The sequence below is a fragment of the Filicampus tigris genome, chromosome 14, assembly GCF_054856515.1.
Source record: "Filicampus tigris isolate MCC_2025a chromosome 14, RoL_Ftig_1.0, whole genome shotgun sequence".
Classification (NCBI taxonomy): domain Eukaryota; kingdom Metazoa; phylum Chordata; class Actinopteri; order Syngnathiformes; family Syngnathidae; genus Filicampus; species Filicampus tigris.
Window position 1 is genome coordinate 6,648,918 of NC_141230.1, and position 21,503 is coordinate 6,670,420.

The following is a 21,503-nucleotide window of genomic DNA, read 5'->3' on the forward strand; positions in this document are numbered from 1 at the left end:
GTTTTGTCATTGTCGGGGGGAAAACAGGCGTTTTCCATGAACCTAATGTAGATGTGTTCTTTTCCCACACTCTGATGTCACGCCATTTGTGTAGCTGACACAACTATCGCCGCAGCAAGCCGCATCAGAACTCACCCATCCATTCTGTGTCATAGAGAACTAAACTGGACCATTTGATGGAAACATTGAGTGGTTTCTCGTGGCGTTGGCCATGTGACACAGATGGGAACAGCATGAACTCGTATACTAGAAGGTGTTCATAATTCATCTGAGTTACGCAAGTTCATAATGGTGTTAAAACATTCAAGAGAGTCTGAGTCAGAGTTGAGAAGGTTAGAGCACTTTTGTCCAATGAAAGCGATTGCAAACAAAAAATTACGAGATTTCTTCATAATATTCTGTTCTTCTATCCCTTGCCAACAATGACTTGCTTGGTATTGGGGTTGCATGGGAAATTTTGATGTCATAGTCACTTCAGATCAACTTTATTCAAACCAACTTGCTGAGGTTTCTAAGTAGCATGAATTACAACAAAACAAGGCTTAACTGCAGCTAAGACATAACCAGAACAAGCTGTTAAAGTCCATGATGGTGATCATAATGATGATTATCGGGGGTTCTACTTGCCTATGCATTCTTTTGCTCAATGGGCAATCACTACATCCATGCAATTTAACGAGATTCCCGTTAATTTCCTGTGTTTGTGTTTTAAAAGCTGAACAAACACAATTCCGTGTGTGCGTGCGTGGGTGTGTGCGTCGGCATCTCAGACGCACGTGTTGTCGTAGTAATGTGAAACCAGCTCAGAGATTTTCCCTGCATTGCAATTGGTCCTCCTCAATGGATTTCCTTTAAAGGGTAACCGCACACATTGTATGAACATCTGGTAGCTCCACACACTGGATACCATCAAGAGTGTCGTCTAAAAGCATCTCATCTCCACTGGACAAGCGTTGTAAATTCCCGGTAATTTTTTTAACTTGACAGAAACGTTGCCTGGGAGATACTGTAATTTTGTTGGACACTTACAGCAATATCGTAATACTGTACACCCTTAAAACTGCTGGGCTAAAATTAACCCAATATGGGTTATTTTGGTAACATAACGGTTATGTAAAGTTGGACTGACCCAGCCAGTGATTATTGTAGACCAGCTGGGCTATGTTGTGGGTGTGAGTATATGTGATTCTTTCACAAGAAATGAATGTGAATAAGCAATCTAAGTTACTTAATTTTCATATTCACAACCTACTGCTGCATTGCATACTGACATGCTTTCTTCTGAGGTGGTAATATCCGTGTTTAAGCATTCTTCCCTGGCTGGTCATATTGATGTGTTCGCTCCTAACAATAGTACTTGCAAGCCCAAAAATAACTATCAGATTCTTACGGTATTAACCTCCCGCCGCACCTATAGTCACTTGGAGTACAATACATCGCCGAGGCAACACAGTCTTATTAATATTCTAACTAGGAATCCTGCAATGGCAAAAACTCAGATTAGCCTACTTCATTGAAACTCAGTCTTATTAATATTAGATCATTCTCCTGGAAAGCCTTGCTAGTTAATGACCTTATCAGAGACCATAATCTTAATATGATTGGTCTTTGCGAGACCCGGTTCAAACCAAATGACTTTTTACCACTGAATGAGGCCTCTCTTCCAAACTATGAGTTCACATGTTGTGCATCCTCATAATAAGGGTGGGGGTGTAACCCTTATTTCCAAACCTGCTCCCAAATTTAGCTCCAACAATGCCTTTAAAACATTTAAAGTTCACTTTATGCGATCCACCGCCTCGTTGCCATTTTATTTTGCAGTTATTTACCGTCCCCCTGGCCAGTACTCTGGCTTTTTAGATGAATTTTCTGAAATTGTAGCTGACCTGGTTGATGACTCACGCAGATAATATATTAATTATGGGTGACTTTAATATTCATATGAATTCCCCGTCAGAACCACTTACCGCTGCGTTTCAGACAAGAATTGATACTTTTGGTTCCACACAGATAATAGACAAAGCGAACCATAAAAATGGTGATATTTTCGATTCGGTGCTAACCCGAGGCTGAGCAACCTCAAATGTAATGGTATTACCGTATAACCAAAGCTGGGCATTCTGTCTATGTGATGGACCAGTCCGTCATTCCGTCACTGCCGGACGCCCGTTTTACTGACGCTAGACGAATGAGGGGAAAAATGTAAAAATAGACGCATTAAGCATAGACGGAAAACTCTTTATTTAGTCCACCATTCGTCTGTATTCCGTCATTAGTCTATTTTTTGCGGCAAGGCTTCGATGGCTGCAGGGAGGGCAGGGAGGAAAATAAAGAGTTGTTGTTGCTTGGGGGACAGATTTGTGTGAGGGACGAGGCTGTGAAGAGGCTTCCAAAGCACAGTGAGTCACTATTTCTGTTCAAACAACATCCAGCGGGGGGTGAGGGGTTATTTCAGAGTCAGCACTTTTTCGGTTTAATTGTTAGCTCTCAGAGAGGACACATGGTGTAATCCATGGCAATGCGACTTCTGAATACTTTAATGTTACATGTGAAGTTCCACAGGGATCCGTACTAGGACCTGTATTGTTTAGCATCCAATTATATGTGCCTTTAGAAATAACAAATCCGCTCAATCTGGAGGCGTACCTTGCTGAGATTAAACAATAGATGTCTTTCAATTTCCTGTTTCTTAACCCCAATAACACGGAGATGTTGATTATGGTCCCACTCGTCCTAGACACTTGTTTAAGGACACCACTCTGAGTCTTGATAAAAGTGACATAAAATGTCGGTGTTACCATCCATTCTTCCATTATCTATACCGCTTATCCTCACAAGGGTTGCGGAGAGTGCTGGAGCCTATCCCAGCTGTCTTCGGGCAGTAGGCGGGGGACACACTGAATTGGTTGCCAGCCAATCGCAGGGCACATAGAGACAAACAAAGATCCACACTCACAATCACACTTTGGGGCAATTCAGAGTGTCCAATCAACCAACCATGCATACCTTTGGAATGTGGGAGAAAACCGGAGTGCCCGGAGAAAACCCACGCAGGCACAGGGAGAACATGCAAACTCACACAGGGAGGCCTCGAACCCACGACCTCTGAACTGTGAGGCGGACGTGCTAACCAGTCGACCATCATGCCGTTCTGTCTGTGTTACATTTCACTCAATTCTTTGATTTCCAACATGTACATTGCTAGAACAACATGTTTTTTCACCTCCGTAATATCGCTAAGATCGATCCCATTCTGTCTGCTAGTGACGCAGAGACCATAATTCATGTGTTTGTTCCGTCTCGACTCGACTATTGTAACGTATTGCTCTCTGGTCTTCCCATGTTTAGTATTAAAAGTCTGCAGTCGGTACAAAATGCTGTAGCCAGACTCAAAGATGAGAAAGTTCAACATATTACCCAGAGCTCTACATTTTACAAAAATTTCGTGATTACGTATATGGAAAAAAATGGACTTCAGACTATGCAAAGTCTGTCTATTTTTCCGTCCATCATAGGCGGATAGACGGACCAGTCCGTTACATAGGCGGAATGCCCAGCTCTGATATTACGAGCCAACTTGCATGGCTCTCGGTCCACTTGAGATGCGATTTTAAGGTTTTTCATCTTACTTATAAAATATGACATGACTTAACACCTTCCTATATCGTTCATTTAGTGGTACCATATGTTCCGTCCAGAGACCTTTATTCACAACACGCTGGTCTTTTAGTGACCCCAGAGCCAAACAGAAGTCCGCAGTTTCTAGAGCATTTCTATTCGGGCTCCAGTGCTCTGGAATGCTTGCCTGCTTTCCTGGAAATTAGAGCCACTACCTCAGTAGAAATGTTTAAAACTCAATTTAAGACTTGTTAGATAAGTGGTTCGGATAATGGATGGATTGATGGATCATATACTCATGCATTTAGATGAACTACATGTTGGCCTGTTTGACTGACTGTTCTACTCTCTTGCCCCCTGCTCCCCGGCTTGGAGAGGGGGCTAGATGACGATGGCCAAATTGGATACGGATTCTGCACCAACTCACTCGGACAAGATCTGAGGTGGACCACCTCCTTGGAGGCGCTGCTATGGAGATTTCCGAATTGACCAACTGGGCCATGTTGTGAGGCTGACCCACTTCTCCGAAGGAGTCCTCCAGTAGCACTTCATCTGATTGAATGTTTTTTCACACTATTCTAACTAACATTGTATGGCATCACATCATGTGTTAAATGTTTCCCACTTGGCATCCATTGCAGCCTGGTCATTCTGGAAGGGGGATTCCCCCATCTGTGGCACCTTCTCAAATGTTCCAATCTTTCCCCAGATGTTTTTTTTTGTTTTAGTTTTTCCTTGTCCTCCTGTGGGGTTGAGATCAGGGGATGTTGGTAATATTTGTCAAATGTGGGCTTGTGAAGCCCTTTGAGACGCTTCTGTGATTAAGGGCTATATAAATAAGTTTGACTTGATTTGATTAAAAACTATATTTTGTACTTAAAAGTGCACTTTACTTATGTCTCTTGCGTCACTTCTTTAATTCTTATGCTTGCCCGGGTATCTTTTTTCGGACATTGTGGAGACGATCCTGCAAGAACCCTGTTGCTGGTTTATAACTCCTCCCTGGGGTGAACTGTGCATTCTTCCAGCTTCTTCGACTCTTTCTTCTCTGAAGCGGAGGCACGAAGCATGCCATGTGCCGGCTCCCTGTGATTTATTGTCTACAATGAAACTGTTTCAAGAGGAAGTCAAACCCCCCAAAAATATTTGCAATAATAAGTTCTATGTGCCTTCACTAGTCTAAACACGGCGTTCTGATTAAAATTGCATTTGTGCAATATGAGTTAAGCAGCAAAATCCACCTGTTTTTAGCCATCTCATATTTAAGAAAATATTTATATACAGTACTGCTGGGATAGGCTCCAGCACTCCCCGCAACCCTTGTGAGGATAAGCGGTATAGATAATGGATGGATGGATTTATATACAGTATATTTATATATATTTGTGTGCCTTACACATTTATTAATTTTTGTATGCATTTAAATAATTTTGCTTGAGTCTAATTTATGTGACGTGCGCAAGTGCAGTGACATGAGTGGCTGGAGCAGTGCTGTGATTTTGGAGGACAGAGTATTGGGAGTTTGTTCGGCCGCGTGCGCCACTGAGAAGTCTTATCATCAAAATACACAAGAGATGCAAATGCATTATGATTAGCAGTTGCCTGTTTTACCAAATTGGTTTGAGTGTTTATGTGATGTTCATTATTGAACCCTTTGCCATGTGGTGATGGTCAAGTTAGTGTCTGAAAGAAGTGCAATTTTGTGTTTCAAAATAATTGTGCCACGTGGAAGTGATGTGTGCTTTGAGTGACAGTGTGGTTTATTTCCACGTGGATTGGCTGGATGGATAGATGGATGGATAGATGGATGGATGGATGGATGGATACCAATAAATAGATAGATCATCGATCGATCGACATGGCTTGGAAGAGTTCAAGCGGGCTTTTTTCTATATGTAATGGCAAAGTTGACAGTGGTGTCTACCCACTCACTTAAATCACATCACGTCCCTCAAATGCCAGCTGAACCAACTGGGCCTTTTATTTCCTTGTTTTTTTTTTTCCTGTTTCTTTTTAACATTTCATGTAGCATTGTGCACCTGTGGTCTAAAAATGCATTTTTCACAGAGGAGAATGAATTCTCGCATATTGCTGTGGAGGCGTCAAATGCTAGACTCAGTTTGTCAGCAGTCAGCTCACTGATGATGACATGCATGTGCGGTACTTTGACATTAAGTGACATGACTATAAGTAAATTATCAACACCATTTTTCCAATTTTCATTTTGTCTCTTCTTCTTTATCTCCGACCTGTTTCACTAAATGCGGAACTTGGTTGTGACCAACCCCTATCATTGAAACACAAAATTGTGTCAAGTGAAAATGCCAAGCGGCTAGTAACTCTGGGAAACCACTGGCCACGGTGGCTGGTGAGCAAAAAACTTTCTCCAGCTCTGTATGCATACTTCACAAAATCATCACTAGTACCATTTTCAAAGATTGGAAGCAAAGAAATTTACATGTTCTGATGGTGTAAGGGAGACATTAGCTTTGCCTTCCATAGTTAATAATGTTGAGTTAGAAATGAATGAATATTCACTGTAAGATATCTGGTTCAAATGTAAGTTATTTAACTCAAAGTAGACGTCATTGCCCCACAACCAGATAGCGTCATATTATTGATACAACTTTATCTTTTGAAATAACGACCTGGTAAACAACTAGAGGTTACTGTTAGCTTATCAAGTAACGCTAATCAAAGCGTAGTTTGTGGTTGCTTAATGTGAACAACGCTAAAGGCAATAAAACACAGCTAGCTCCATAAAACACGCATTATCTGTCTTATCATTTGTTTTTGTTTTTCTTTTCTTAAGACGGTTAAGGTTAATGAGTTTTTTTTATTTATTTGAAATAAAAAACCCATTGTCTTAAGAAAAGAAAAAAAAACAAATGATTGAACATATAAGAAGACAAGAGGAACTCATTAACCACATTATCTGTCTCAAAAGGGAAACTGCGGTGTAACTAGACCCTCTACTTACTGCTCCGCTTCACTATGAAAAAAAATTGCCAATCCAAAGCAAGACCCAGTCCCAGGTGAATAAAAAAAATCTGGAATTAGAAACAAAAACTGCAAAATAGAGAAGGTGAATCTATTCCAACAAATGTTCCCTCGTAGCTGCATGAGTGAGCAAATGCGCACTGCTCTGACCCTTTCAGTGCACAGCGAATGTATGCAGCGCACAAGAAAATTCCAAACCTATGTTCATTTTAACTTGCCTCTGGTCCTACGTGGCTTCTTTACAGCAATTATTGTACCTTACTAACATAACATTACCTTTGCTCAGTGCTAGGTCTCTGACAGGTTGGAAACGAGCCAAAAAGATGGTAGATAGTTGTGATGTGTTTGAAAACACGTCAATAGCAGAAGCGGCGATGTCCAACTATCGCGCTATCCACTCATCACCTCACTAATCCACTCATAAACGATCGGTAGAAAGAGATGTCTCTGCACAATTGAAACCTATTACCGCCAGAGGTGGGCATCGTCTATCCGTCACTAAATTCACGTCAAGTATTTCCGGTCGACCCACGTGGGTCCCAGCCCGTCCTTCGTCGGCGACAGCCAATCGGTGTCGACAACATAATTTTCACGTTACACTCGGGCGCTGCACAAGCAGACACGCCATTAATAAAGGAAAAATATCAAATAAAAACAACACACACACATGCACAGCATGGTGATCGGTGAAATATGGTCTGCGGGACTGATTTGGTCAATTTGCGCATGTCAAAATAATTTGTCCCAATCCTAAGTGTGATGCATGAAGAAACAAACCCTAATTGGATCGGGCTGTCCCCCGAGATGGCTAAAAACGGGTGCATTTTGCTGCTTAATTCATATTCCAGAAACACAATATTCATCAAAATGCCGTGTTTAGACTAGTGACGGGCACTGAAGGCACATACATATTATTGCAAAGATTTTTGGGGGGGCTGTCTCCCCTTTAAATGTTTTTTTTAATTTTGTAATTTTTTAAAAATCGATTTTGCAATGCTAGTAATGTTATTACATAGTCTCGATTTGCAATTACAACCAGCAAAGAGCAAATTGATTTATCTGATTGATGTCAGTTTTCTGAGGGATTTTCAACACGACAAATGAAACAAATTAATCACCTAAGAATTTATTAAGTTTTGAATTAAAAAATCCAAATTTAAACCTAAGGCTGGGAACGCAACCCGGTCATCTTCTCCCAGTGACAGTGATGTGATACGGTGACACCTCACAGTGGGTGCCGACGGGGCAGGGTTGTCACAGATGACCGAGGCCATCACTGACATGGTGCCTCTCATCCGCCGCTTTCTGTCAGAGGAGCTGAGACAAGGCGATCTGTTCGTCGGTCTCTTGCAGATAGACACGTCGCTGTCATGGATCCTTGATGGGAAATATAGACGGGTGTTTGCTTTGCGTGTGAAATGAGCCGAGATGGTCTTGAACACCTGGAGTAAAAATGAGCATCGTAAATGGAATTCTTTATCGATTTCAACACTTTAACCAATCATGCGGAATTGTAGTGTGATCACAATATCTTGAAGCTATGGAGGCATAATGGAGACTGCTCCTTGGCAACAACCAGCAGAGGGCACAGTTAATTCAGGACCAGTTCATTTGCAGCCTAAACAGCAGAGATGGGCATTTTACTAAAATTTGCGAGCCCATCAATCGCCATCCATCTATCTGTCTATTATTTTAACCACGCTTCCGTCAGCGCTTCCGTCTAGCCCCCACCCAAAAAAAAACCACGTCATAGTCGAACGGATTGTGCACTGTTGCGAAGAGCTAGGACTGTATGCCAGTTTTTGGGAGTTCACTGGAGCAGCTCATCCACACAGGCACACGAGTCAAAGAGCGTGGCTACAGTAGTAGAAAACAATCTGGCTTCACATTTTTCCTCATTGTCGTCAGGCAGTTGGAGTAGGGCCAAACGCCAAGCAAAAAAGAAAGAAAATGATCAAAATTGCTTACCTCGATGCAGGGATTGGGATTGTCATCTGGAGGACCATATGGCCCCCAACGAAATGTTTACTACATATGAAGGTGAAAGGTGGAGTTAAAATGGTCTTTTGGACGTCCGCACAAGTTGACCCATTATTCACATTTATCCCTCTGAGTTTTTCCTTCAGGAAACGAATAAAGAATACATCCTTTATATGTGGACAGTCGTAGTGTCGTTTCTGCAAGTTCCTTTGCAGCAGTGTTTACTCTGCATGTTTTTTTCTGAAATAAACAGGCAGAAAACAAGCAGTACTAACAGGAGTCATCTGCGAACGCGCTTGTATGTTGACCCTCTTCCGGTTCACGGTGACGTCGCACGCGTCTAAAATAGCACTCGTGCGGCACGCTATTAGGACCCATTAGCTGACCAAAAACATGCCTGGTGTAAAATACACGAATCAAGCAGCAAACTTACCTGCACCAAATGAAACAATAAGCATCAATGTCAAGTTATAGACGATTATACATAGACGGGAGAAAATCCACTTCCGCTTATGCTAAGTCCGTCTTTTTTTTTTTTTTAAGTTTCCCATTTATCGCGTATTGCCTGCAAAACAAGCGTCCATCATAGACGGATAGACGGACCGTCGGCTAGGCGGAATGCTCACCTCTGCTAAACAGGCTCCCAACATTAGCTGCAGCAGCTTTTACACTGCCTGCAAAAGCCAAGATTTTCTGCTTGTTCTCATAAGGCTTTTCTGCATAAATGGAACCATCACAGAATAGATTAAGTTCTACCTTGAAGTTTCCCAACTTCAGAGCGTTAGGCAAGCTGTAGTACCAAGACTGAACTGTGAGAGGCAGCACGTAATCCTGTAGTAGTAGAAGTAGTAGTAGCATTAGAAGAAGAAATAGAAGAAGCTAGGATAATTGTTATCTTATCATGCAACTAGTAAGTTGCAGTTGTAAATGCCTTGTCTTCTTGCTTATCATTTCCATGGTGGTGAATGACTTTGAGGGGGTGCACATGGTATACAAATACTCAATAACTAACAAGAGGATCCTCTATTTGGGTCCCTCAACACGGTGAGCTAGAGGTCAGTTCCCAATTGGCTATCGTTCTGCGCTGCTGTGTTAAAAGTCACAATCACATTAAGGATTTATGATCATACATGTTTTATCGATTGTTGTTCCCTAACATTATCTGAGCAAAGGGAGGAAATATCACCGCAGGTAAAAACAAAATGTGACCAACGTGGTACTAAAATATTTTAGGTCTTTTTTTTGTCTCCCCCTCACCACACCCGTAACTATGAATTCTGCTCTTTACCAGAAAATCCCAAAGAAGAACGTTCAGCTGTCAGTTCATGACCTCAAGCTAAAGCACACTTGGGTTCTGCAGCAAAGCAATGATCAAAAACACACCAGCAAGTCAACTTCTGAATGGGTTAAAAAAATGACAAAACAAAGGCTTTGCAGTGCCCCAGTCAAAGTCCGAGCTTGAATATGATTGAAATGCTGTGGCGTGACCTTATAAAGGTGGTTCATGCTCAACCAGATAGCTTTGAATTTTTTTTTTTTACTTAATAAAATCACCATATAAAAACTGCCTTTTATGTTAGCTTGTATATATACAGTATTTACCCGAGCCCCACCACTGGATTGAAAATAAACAAAATATCTTTACTATTATCTGTCTCAGTATCAAAAAGTAAAACTAAAATTCAACAATAATAAGAACCCTGCAGTTGGCTGGCAACCATTCCAGGGTGAAAGCTGCTACGTCCCTTAAGTCAGCTGGGATAGGCTACAACTCACCCACAATGCTAGTGAAAATAAGCACCATTGAAAATGGATGGATGACAAACAACATTCAGGTTTCTTCAAATGACGCCCTCTTAATCTGGAGCCACTTGTGGTAACATGTACATACAGTAGTTCTCTGTGTCCTGGATTGAGTGTAGCTACATGAGCCCAGCATACACTTGCTGAGAAATGAGGCTGAGACATGAAGTGTAATGATGGCCAAACATGATCCTCTTCCTCACTTCCTCTCCGTGCTTCTTACTCACCTGCAACCTGAGCACAGGTGAGCACGGAAAAGCATGAGGTCACCTGTATAGGGGTGAGCGCATAGGAACTGGACCACCGGATGATAACCATAACCAGAGGTGGGCAACCAAGGCCTCATAAGCCATATGCAGCCAGTAAGAGCATTTGATCAGGTCCACCATAAAGTCTTTAAACAAATAAAGCATCAAAGGCACACATTGTAAAGATAAGAATTGTTCAAATAAGACCTTTCTGCAACATGTTCACCTAGGGCCTAATAAGAAAATCCCGATTATTTTCTCTCAAACCCGATTCTACAATTACGATTTCTTTGTGAAATAAAAAATAATGAAAAATGAAGTATTTTCAATGTCTTTTATTCATTCATTCATTATCCATACCGCTTATCCTCACAAGGGTCGCGGGCGTGCTGGAGCCTATCCCAGCTGTCTTTGGGCAGTAGGCGGGGGACACCCTGAATTGGTTGCCAGCCAATCGCAGGGCACACAGAGACAAACATCCGCACTCACAATCACACCTAGGGGCAATTTAGAGAGTCCAATCAACTAACCATGCATGTTTTTGGAATGTGGGAGGAAACCGGAGTACCCGGAGGAAACCCACGCAGGCACGGGGAGAACATGCAAACTCCACACAGGGAGGCCGCAGCCGGGATCGAACCCACAATCTCTGAACTGTGAGGCGGACGTGCTAACCAGTCGACCACCGTGCCGCCTCAATGTCTTTTTTTATTCAAACTTAATTTTTCTTTCTTTGAACTCAAAATGCCACTCAATTCAACTTAATACACAGAAGAATCCATTGGGAATAACAGCATTTTACTTACACAATAGATTTCAGATCTGTTCTTAATCAAACCAATAATGAAAGAAGAAAGTGCATATACCATCTGAAACGAAATCATCAACACGAGAGAAGGTAGACAGTCAAGTCTGTAAACCAAACAGTATGTCAGCAAGTCATTTTGCCAACCAGCTAGTGACTAGCCTTTCACCTTTCTCCCTGGTCTTAAACATACATCAATGATTAGTGCAAAACTGTCACTCAATAATACAATGCACTGTCAAGCTTAAGTACGGATGCATAGTCCGACTGGACCAGAGGTCTGTTGTAGAGGAGAAAAAAAAGAGACGACTTTCAGACGTTGAGTTACTTGCTCACGAGTTGTATTGTACATGCGGGGCACATACTACACTACAGATCTATATTTGCCTGATTTATTAACTAAACGCTCGGTTGCCTGAGCAACTAGCAGAATCGCCGGTAGCCATGGATGTTGTTGTTGTTGTTATCGGACTGCACGCTTGTGGGAGGAAGCGGAAATGCAGAGGAAACTACGGTGTCTTAGATACACCAAAAATAACAAAATCAAACGTGCCGATTTGAACGTTTTTAGCATCGTTTTATCCAGAAAATTCTGTTACGGTTCAAAACCGCTTAATCTAGCAGCCCTATGTTCACTTATTACCAGGGTACATACTGGTGCACAGGCTAATCCATAGGGCCCCCTATACGGTGCAGCCATCATATCTCTAAATCACACAGAATTATTTCAAATTCAAAAGCAGCAAGTTTAATGAACACTCCTTTTGGGAGGTTAACACGGTTTTGAGGTGACCACTCACCTGTACCTCAACCTGTAACCACGTTATAACAGTCCAATAAAAAGCATGTATCTCCTCTGTCATTGCCTATTTTCTTTATATCCAAAACCTATAGAAATGTTTTTTTTGTTGCTTTCCTGATAAAACACATACAAGTTGGAGATACATGTTTTTTATTAGGTTGCAACATACAGTGTAAGTGTCATGTCTCACGCCAGTCACTGTCCAATAAAAAATATATATATCTGTATTTTTTGGCCATTTTACTTGTTTCCCAAACACTAAAAATAGTAGGCTAACCATGATCAAATTTGACATACGTGTTAATGGGAAGGCTCAGTGCATGTCACTGTTCAATAAAAACACCACATTTTGGGTGTGTTTATGGGCTTACATTAGTTTTGAGGTGGCCCCACATAAAAACAGTGGGGGGCTTTGAATCACTCTAGCTGTTACCATGTTATCCCTGTGCAAAAAAAAAAGTAATCCCACATTTTTGGGGTATTTTATTTCTTGCAAAAAAATAATTGCACTTTTTCCTGATGAAAATGCATATTATTGTTTTTATTACTATTATTATTATTATTATTATTATTATTATTATTATATTGTTGTTGTTAATAACAAAATATGGAGGTACACGTGCATTTTATCAGACCGCAACAGCATGTTTTAGCGTAGTAGCCTATTTGTCACTGTCCATTTAAATGCATGTATTTCCCTTTTTTGTGCCATTTCATTTGCATGAAGATCAGATTTTTAAGCACAACTTGTGGACGTGCTTTTTATTAGACAGCAACTAAATGTTTTGTCAGTCTTCACTATAAAAGCATATCGTGTATTTTCAGATTTTTGCCAATTTTATTCATTGAAAATCATGAAGATTTGCTTGTTAATTGTTCTTTTTTAACTAAAAACAATTAAAAAAAAAAACCGTACCAGTAGTTAAGTTAAAAATAAGACAAAGATACGTCCTTCTTACCTTTATGATGCTGCTACGACGCGGTGCTGCCTTCACGGACTCCAGTAGCATGGTCTCCGGGTCCTGACCGCCCCCACCGGGCAGGACGACACCGCTCCGCCGGCCACGGGACATTCTAGCCGGGATAAAGTCCGGCGCTCCGTCGCTGCACAGTCCATCGCGCTCAGACATGTTGAGGCAGCTCGAGTCGGTGATTTGCAAAAGGAAATGAAATCAACCTGTGGAAAGTTCGGCTCGGCTGTGCTTGAATGCCATTTAAATGTTCAAGTAAAGAATGATCAAGCGGTGTCGGTGTCTGTGCGCGCTGTCTAGAATCACGACAGCATCCACGAGCAGGCTTCACTGTTTGGTTCCTTGACCGCAACCAGCCGTGTGTTTGGTTCTTTTGGAGCAAAACCAGACTGGTGCGCTCCCCCCGGTGAAGCGCAACAAGTCCTCCCCGTGCTTTATCGTGGAGAGGAGGTGGTCCGCGAGTGTGCGTCAAAACCCGCCCACGTCTGTCACGGTGCACTTGCAAGCGGACCCAATCCAAATGGGTTCAGAACCCCGCGCTTGGCTGGGTCGCGTCCTCTCCGATGTCAAAGGGCACGAAGGAAGCCAAGTTGAAAGAAGTAGAAAAAGGAGCGATTCAGCCTCTTCTGCGCGCATGGCCGAGATTCCCACTGAAAAAAAAGGCGCCTCTGGTACCGACTCAGCTGCACTCTTCACGGCACCATCGAGCGACTTTTGACGGCAAAACTGAATAACAATTGACACGCGCCAACCTCTCCTCCTCGATTCAAGCCCCGCCCTAATGGTGACCTCAATCATGATTGACGTGCGTTTTGGCCAATGGGAGTAATTCCAATGTGCCAGTCCTGAAGGAACAAGGACCATTGATTCAAAATGAGTCACAAGATTGGTGATAATACTTGTAATTGGTTAAAACAGTGATTCCGTATCACTGTGCGGTGAGAGATCCTCAGGTGTGCCATGAGAAAATATCCAATTTCACTTTACGGTAATGGTAGGTATAGAAAGTAATGAAGTACAAATACTTGGTAGGAAGTATTGAAGTACAAATACTTCGTTGCAGACTGAAGTAGATTTTTCCTGTATTTGTACGTTACTGGAGTATTTATTTTTCTGACAACTTTTTACTTTTAGCTTTCAAACAGATTACTCCTTTGTCATAATAGGCTAGTTACTTTTTTAGTCCGTAGTTGACAGCATGACAGAAAAGGCATAAAAAGAAGCAGGGACATAAATATAATGGTGAATTAGCGATGATGATGCAACAGATTCAGAGAAACAAAATATTCCTGATGCAGTGATTGCAATCCCTTAAATCACAGGTGTCAAACTCAAGGCCCGGGGGCGAGAGCCGGCATGCCACTTCATTTTATGTGGCCCACGAAAGCAAACCATGCGTCAAATTCCATGGTCCTTGCTAAAAAATATGTACCAAATGTTCAAATTATTATGTGAAATAAATAATAACTTTAATAAGATTTTACAATATTTTCAGTATATTTTTTTTTTGTTCTTGATGTTTTTCTTGTTGTTGTTGTTTACAGTAACTTGAACCACAACTAAACAAACTATTATCTTTCATTTCTGATTGCAGGACTAGTAATCCATGAATTAGTTGTTTATAGTTGTAATAATATGAAATAATCAAACATTTATTTGGTTTCACCATCATAACGGCCCTCTGAGGGAAGCAACTGCAAAGTGGCTCGTGCCAAAAATGACTTTGACACTCCTGCTTTAAGGCAAAATTAATCTTAAAATATGATGAAAACATGTTTTGTTGCGGCGGCGCGGTGGTCGACTGGTTAGAACGTCCGCCTCACAGTTCAGAGGTCGTGGGTTCGATCCCGGCCCCGGCCTCCCTGTGTGGAGCTTGCATGTTCTCCCCGTGCCTGCGTGGGTTTCCTCCGGGTACTCCGGTTTCCTCCCACATTCCAAAAACATGCATGGTAAGTTGATTGGACTCTCTAAATTGCCCCTAGGTGTGATTGTGAGTGCGGATGTTTGTCTCTGTGTGCCCTGCGATTGGCTGGCAACGAATTCAGGGTGTCCCCCGCCTACTGCCCGAAGACAGCTGGGATAGGCTCCAGCACGCCCCGCGACCCTTGTGAGGATAAGCGGTATCGATAATGGATGGATGGATGGATGTTTTGTTGCACCAGATGGAGAATGTGAGATGGACAGTCAAAGTGAAATTTGTTTTAATAATCCAAACATTCATTTTCTATACCAGTTGTCCTCATTGGATCATGAGCGAGCTGGAGACTGCCCCAGCTGATTTTGGGCAAGAGGCATGACGCACACTGGACTGGTAGCCATCAGGGCACGTATAGACAAACAACCATTCATACTCACATTCATATGCAAGCACAGAGGGAACACGTAAACTCCACACAGGAAGCTAAGATTCAAACCCATAACATCAGAACTGTGAGGCAGGCTTGCAACCAAAACAAACACTACAATAAATTCATGTTACCTAAAAGAAAAAAAAAAAACGATTACTGTACCGTTTCAAAATTAATTGGGAATGTGAGTTTTAAAACTGGTTAGTGTTAATGCTGATTAACATTTAAAAAGAAATTGCAAGTAAAAGAGCAGCGGTATAAACATGACCTTTGGATTAGATATAATTCAAACTCAGTGGGGCGTAAACCCAAAGGCAAGGCCAAACAATCCTAAATTGGATGATCACTGAAAAATACAGCTTTATACTTGCATGTGTCCAGTCATCTCACCTTTGACCTCAGCATGTCTTGCGTTACATACCATCCACAACGGATAATGTCCTTGCTTCCACATGTCCAAAAAAATCCCTGAACATTTTTTACTTCAGATCACTGCTAGTCTGTGGGTCTTCCCTGGACCTTTGAACCACCCCTCCACTCAGTCAAAATCAATTCTTTGAGAAAAAAAAAGGTTTTACGCTACCCCTCTGACAAATTTAGCAGCGGTATGCTTGGTGTTGTGAGATGTACTGTCTACTATTCTGATCCTAATTATATTCCGTACAACAGATCTTTTGTTGTCTCGACAAGGAAGCAAGCAAGGAAGGATTAAACGTCTCGCTCAAGGTCGCAATCCCGATCTGGGAAGATTCTTACACACTTGTTGACGTTGAGAACGCGCAGGCTGGTCTTGTGCAGCTGACTGACATTTTTACATGCCTCCTACTTGCATAAACATATTGACGCCGTAAGACGGAAACCTTCTATTTCCAAATATGGTCAATTTCATATTTATTCACAAATCGATACTAATAGTCATGTAGTCTCTTATTTTTCTGAAATCAAAACGTAAAATACTTTAGCTTGAGCGCAAAGCCATGTACTGTCTTGTATGAGAAAAAAGATCGTCATTTACTTGTGTTTACTTTTCTGTAATGAACAGGTTTGAATGGCTTTTGAGTTGCTGCCTCCTGCCCTGTACTAACACCAATCGCCAATGACTGAAATTGTAGATATAAGCTTATATAACAGACATGTTATGCAATTACACAATGCCACATGGAAAAAAAAGCCTCTTTTTTTTACAGAGCCCTGCGTTCTTAACATTATTTTTAGTAAGGCTGTAAGATGCTGCTACTTCCATTCTGTTTTAGATTATAGTGGTCATAAATGAAACAAAATCACACCATCAACAACAGTGATGCTAATATACAGAGTGCCGAAGCTACAATAATGAATACGGTAATACTGTTACAATAGGGACGTGGAAAATTCGCAAATCTATGCAAAATGCCAACATGGAATTATAAGTCAACTGTTTAGGGAGTTAATGGCAAGAGGGAAGAAGCTACTGTCTGCTGGTGTTTGTGAGCATAGTACAATAGTGCCCAGCTGAGTGAAGGAGCTGGAAGTGATGGTGACCATGATGTGTAAAGAATTTTGCCTGCCCTTGTCTTAATTCTTGCAGAGTTCAAGAGTGTGTAGTGGAGAATCGAAGATTTTCTCGGCAGTCCTGTCCGTTGCAGTCGAGTTTTGTCCTTCTTTGTGTCAGACTGTGATGAACACAGGACAGAACATTCGCATACTGCTAGTCAGCTCATCACGTTTTGTTTAGTTTTTTTTATTGCATCACTAATGGCTCTTAGACCTTTGAAACACAATTTGGGAAGATGACAACCACAGTCTTTAGCTTTCATAAGTATAAAGCTTTCCCTCTTGTCCATGGGCTGACTTTCTTTTTCTGGTGCGGCGGAAATATGTATAACGTTCAAATCAGTGAGAGTTTAATACATTTGAAAATAGAATTATCAACTGAACACGAATATGGGGAGGTATTGTGTTGATTTTGGGGTGTAACACAAAAGCAATATAAGGTATAATACCAACTTTACCAATGCAGTGTTTGGGTAACTCAAGCAAGATGGCGTTTTTTTACTATTTGAAAAGTAATGGTGTTGGAAATGCGCAGATTCCACCCGGCAGTGACAATATTGTTTATATGAGATATTACAGGCCGTCCATCCATCCATGCATTTTCTTTTGCTCATCTGGGGTTGGGTTGCGGTGGCACCACCTTAAGCATGGAAGCCTGGACTTCACTCTCCCAAGCCATTTCGTCCAGTTCTTCCAGGGGAATCCTGAGGCATTCATCTATAGTCTCTCCAGCATGTCCTGGGTTGTTCCCGAGGCCTCCTCCCATTGGGATGTGCCCAGAACACCTCGCCAGGAAGGCATTGTAACTAGACGCCCGAGCCACCTAATCGAGCTTCCCTGGATACGGAGGAGCAGCTCTACTCTTAGCCCCTGATGACCAAGCTTCTTACCTTATCTCTAAGGAAGAGCTTGTGACCATAAATGTGGGTAGGAACTTCGATCAACTGGCTCAGGTCCCTCATCACCACGACAGAACGCTACAGAGTCCGCATTGGATGCAGACACTGCACCGATCCATCTGTCGATCTCTTCTTCCCTCACTCATGAACAAGACCCAGAGATCCCTAAACTCCTCCACTCGTGGCACTCCTCCCTTTTCTGACTGAGTACCATGGTGGTTCTGAAAACCACGGCTTGATGCTGCCAACAGGACCACATCATCCGCAAAAAGCAGATAAGTGTCAATCAAAAATGATCATTTTCGCAAAGGCAAAATTCTTTGATAGTCAGTATTTCATTAGATTGTGCACAACTTAATGTTGTGTCCATTAAACGTTACAAAAAAGGTCATGTTTATCTTACATACCGGAAGCTTGATTCCCAGAGGAAGTGCGAGGAAGGACAAGTGAGGCAATGTCGGATAGGCAGCTGCGTGACAAGCCCCAGAGGCTGGCTTGGCGAAACTTCAAAGTTGGACTTTGAAATATCCAGCACACCTGTGATCCTAGTTAGAATATGCAGTACAGAAAATGGATGGATGGATGGATGGATGGACGGATGGACTCTGAAAAATTCGGAGCTCACCAGAGCTCCAGTCAAGTGTATCTCCTGTTGTCGAATGTGGCCGAATGTTTGGGTGCGTCATTTTCGGATACGCAATGACAAGTAAGTCAAGTTAACCCATCCATCCATTATATACCGCTTATCCTGGGTCGGGTCGCGGAGGCAGCAGCTTCAGCAGGGAAACCCAGACTTCCCTCTCCCCAGCCACATCTTCCAACCCTTCTGGAGGATACCCAGATGTTCCCAGGCCAGCCGGGAAACATAGTGTCTCCAGCGTGTCCTAGGTCGTCCCCGGGGTCTCCTGCCGATGGGACATGCCCGGAACACGTCACCAGGGCGGCGTAAAGATGGCATCTTAATCAGATGCCTGAGTCACCTCATCTGCCTCCTCTCAACGTGAAAGAGCAGTGGCTTGGACTCCGAGTCCCTCCCAGATGACTGAGCTTCACACCCTATCTCTAAGGGAGTGCCTGGACACCCTGTGGAGGAAACCCATTTCGGCCGCTTGTATCAGGGGGGTCTTGGTCTTTTGGTCACAACCCACAGCTCGAGAGCATAGGTGAGGGTAAGAACGTAGATCGACCCGTAAAGAACTTTGCCTTTCGCTCTGCTCCGTCTTCACCGCAACTGACCAATACAGAGTCCCAGAAATACAGAATCAGACAAGTTGCAAATACAAAAAGATTTTATTTACAAAAACGAATGGCTGACAAAGTTTAAACAGAAATGGCGAGACAAAGCCAGGAAGGATCGAGTACAAACAAAAAATTACTTGCAAAAGGCAAGGAGAATTGTGGCACCAAAAAATATAAACGAGATAGCAAAAATCCAATGACACGAAACACAAAACGCTCAGTCAAAGTGACGAGGAATAATAAATAGAATACGAACCTAAATCGAGATAACGAGACTAGGAACGAGATCAAGCTGTCTAGAAAACGAGCTTGAGCTGTGAGGCAAAACAAGGTCAATAATCCGACAAGGCAAGTAGGAAAACTGAATCCTTTTAAACTCCGCTGATTAACATTGGCCACAGGTGCGCAGCTGAAGGGACCGCCCCCACGCTCCAGCTGGGCTGCAATGAGAGAGAGAGAGAGAGAGAGAAAATGAAAACAACACAACAGAGCCAAACCATGACAGGCATGAGAGAAACTGCATTTAAGCTGCTCATTTCCTCATTCTTTCATAATGGAGAGGCTCATCGTTGTGATATTTTCAGAAGTTGAAGTGGGCATAAGAAGAGATGTCCACATAAATTTTGATGCAGATTTATTGATGTTTTTATTATTAGTGGTGTATGTACAATGATTTTGAATGGACAAATTGTGTCTGGAATGAATAATGTATCTATTTATCTACCAAACAATATAATGTAATACATTTTCTAAATTAATTTTTCATTAATAATAATTGAAAAATGTCTCAACATTTAGAAATACTGTATGCCCTTTTCATTGAATACCCACGATTTCGACTCTGCAGATCAATAATGACTCATTGGAACAAATTCCCATGGATTCCCAACCCCAAGGGACCAGTTAATAGCCTCCATTTTCAATCCCTTGAATGCCTGTGAACAGTCCAAAGATGGCCATTTTTAGGAATCAGCCTCTGGAGATGCGATACAGAAACGACCAAACATAAAAAGTGTAATATCTACTGTATCAAAGTGGCAACAAGACACTGTTGGGAAGGAAGGAAGGGCTCTTTAAACTTTTTTTTTTTAACAGTTCATTGAGTTAGCACCAAAAACTCAGATTTGTGTTGTTGTTTTTGTTCTTTAAAAAAAGACACTTTGAAGGCATGCGAGAGTGCGTCCTCGGGAATACTTGCAAGGCGGAGGAGATACTGTATGTGTCAGTCCTTGAGCCACACAGCTGTGGAATGTGGTCAGCCAGTGAAGTCCATTAGTGCACCCAGCTCACCCCTAACACTCCTGCGTTATATACTGCTGGAATACCAATACACAGCACCCTTGCGCGCTGCTAACATAAAGTGTTCCTCGGCCACTTTTTTTCAACAGAAAGCATACAAAGAGTAGTTAAGTTATATAACAAGAGAATGTAATTCTCACAGAACTAGCATCATTGAGCTAAAATAACAGATATACATTAATTGAGGTGGACGACACTGGTTAATACTATATATTATATAATGTTGCTTTCTAATGAAAAGCATCGATCCATACTAAGTTAGGCCTATACATTTTCCATACTGCTTGCACTCAATAAGGTTGCACATAACTAGAGTCTAGTCCAGCTGGCTTTATTAGTTAGTTTGTTTGACAATTGTTTGTTGGGATTTTAGTTGGTTCATTAGTTAGTGGATTGTTTTTCATGGCTTAGTTCAGCAGTTAGTTCTCTAATTTGTGTTTGTGTTGTTGGCTATACAGGAGACCCTCGGGTTACGAACGAGTTCCCTTTCTATGCTGGCTATGTACCCCATATTTCCGCGTAAATCCCCCCTAAATCTCTGTATAAATAATCCAATGTTCATCGGTCTTTTGATGATATCCAGCTTCATTTCCATTGTAATGGCTTTCCTCTTGGTTGGACCAGCATCACTAGAAAATCCTGCTTTCTTTTTTACACACACACTATGGGGCTGAAAAAAAATGGTGGACGAGAATCAGGCGTAGTAAAGTTGAAACATAGGTCAAGTACCGCGTAACCTGAAGAACCATGTACAACTCGTTTGGTGGAAGTTAGTTGTTTGTTAGCAGGTTACATTGTTTATTATCTTGTTGACTTGGTTTATTAGGTAGTTAGATAGTTATCTAGTTTTTTAGTTGGATTATTAGATAGAGCACTCGGTTTGTGAGTTGGCTGATTCTTTAATTAGGTACAGTATTTTGTCATTTCTTTGTTAGTTTATTTGTTCCTTAATAGACCA

At 41.9% G+C, this 21,503-nt stretch overlaps 1 protein-coding gene and 1 pseudogene across 1 annotated transcript in view; one reads left to right on the forward strand and one right to left on the reverse strand.

The window, feature by feature from the left end:
- Positions 1-2,110, forward strand: part of LOC147136135 (uncharacterized) — a 48,143-nt pseudogene extending 46,033 nt beyond the window's left edge.
- The window catches only part of plcl1 (phospholipase C like 1), a 95,589-nt gene extending 81,602 nt beyond the window's left edge, over positions 1-13,987 (reverse strand). Inside the window, exon 1 of the mRNA XM_086051606.1 lies at positions 13,216-13,987. Within this exon, the coding sequence (XP_085907732.1) occupies positions 13,216-13,386 (171 nt within the window). The 5' untranslated portion in view covers positions 13,387-13,987. The remainder of the gene's footprint in view (positions 1-13,215) is intronic.
- Positions 13,988-21,503: the final 7,516 nt, after the last annotated feature.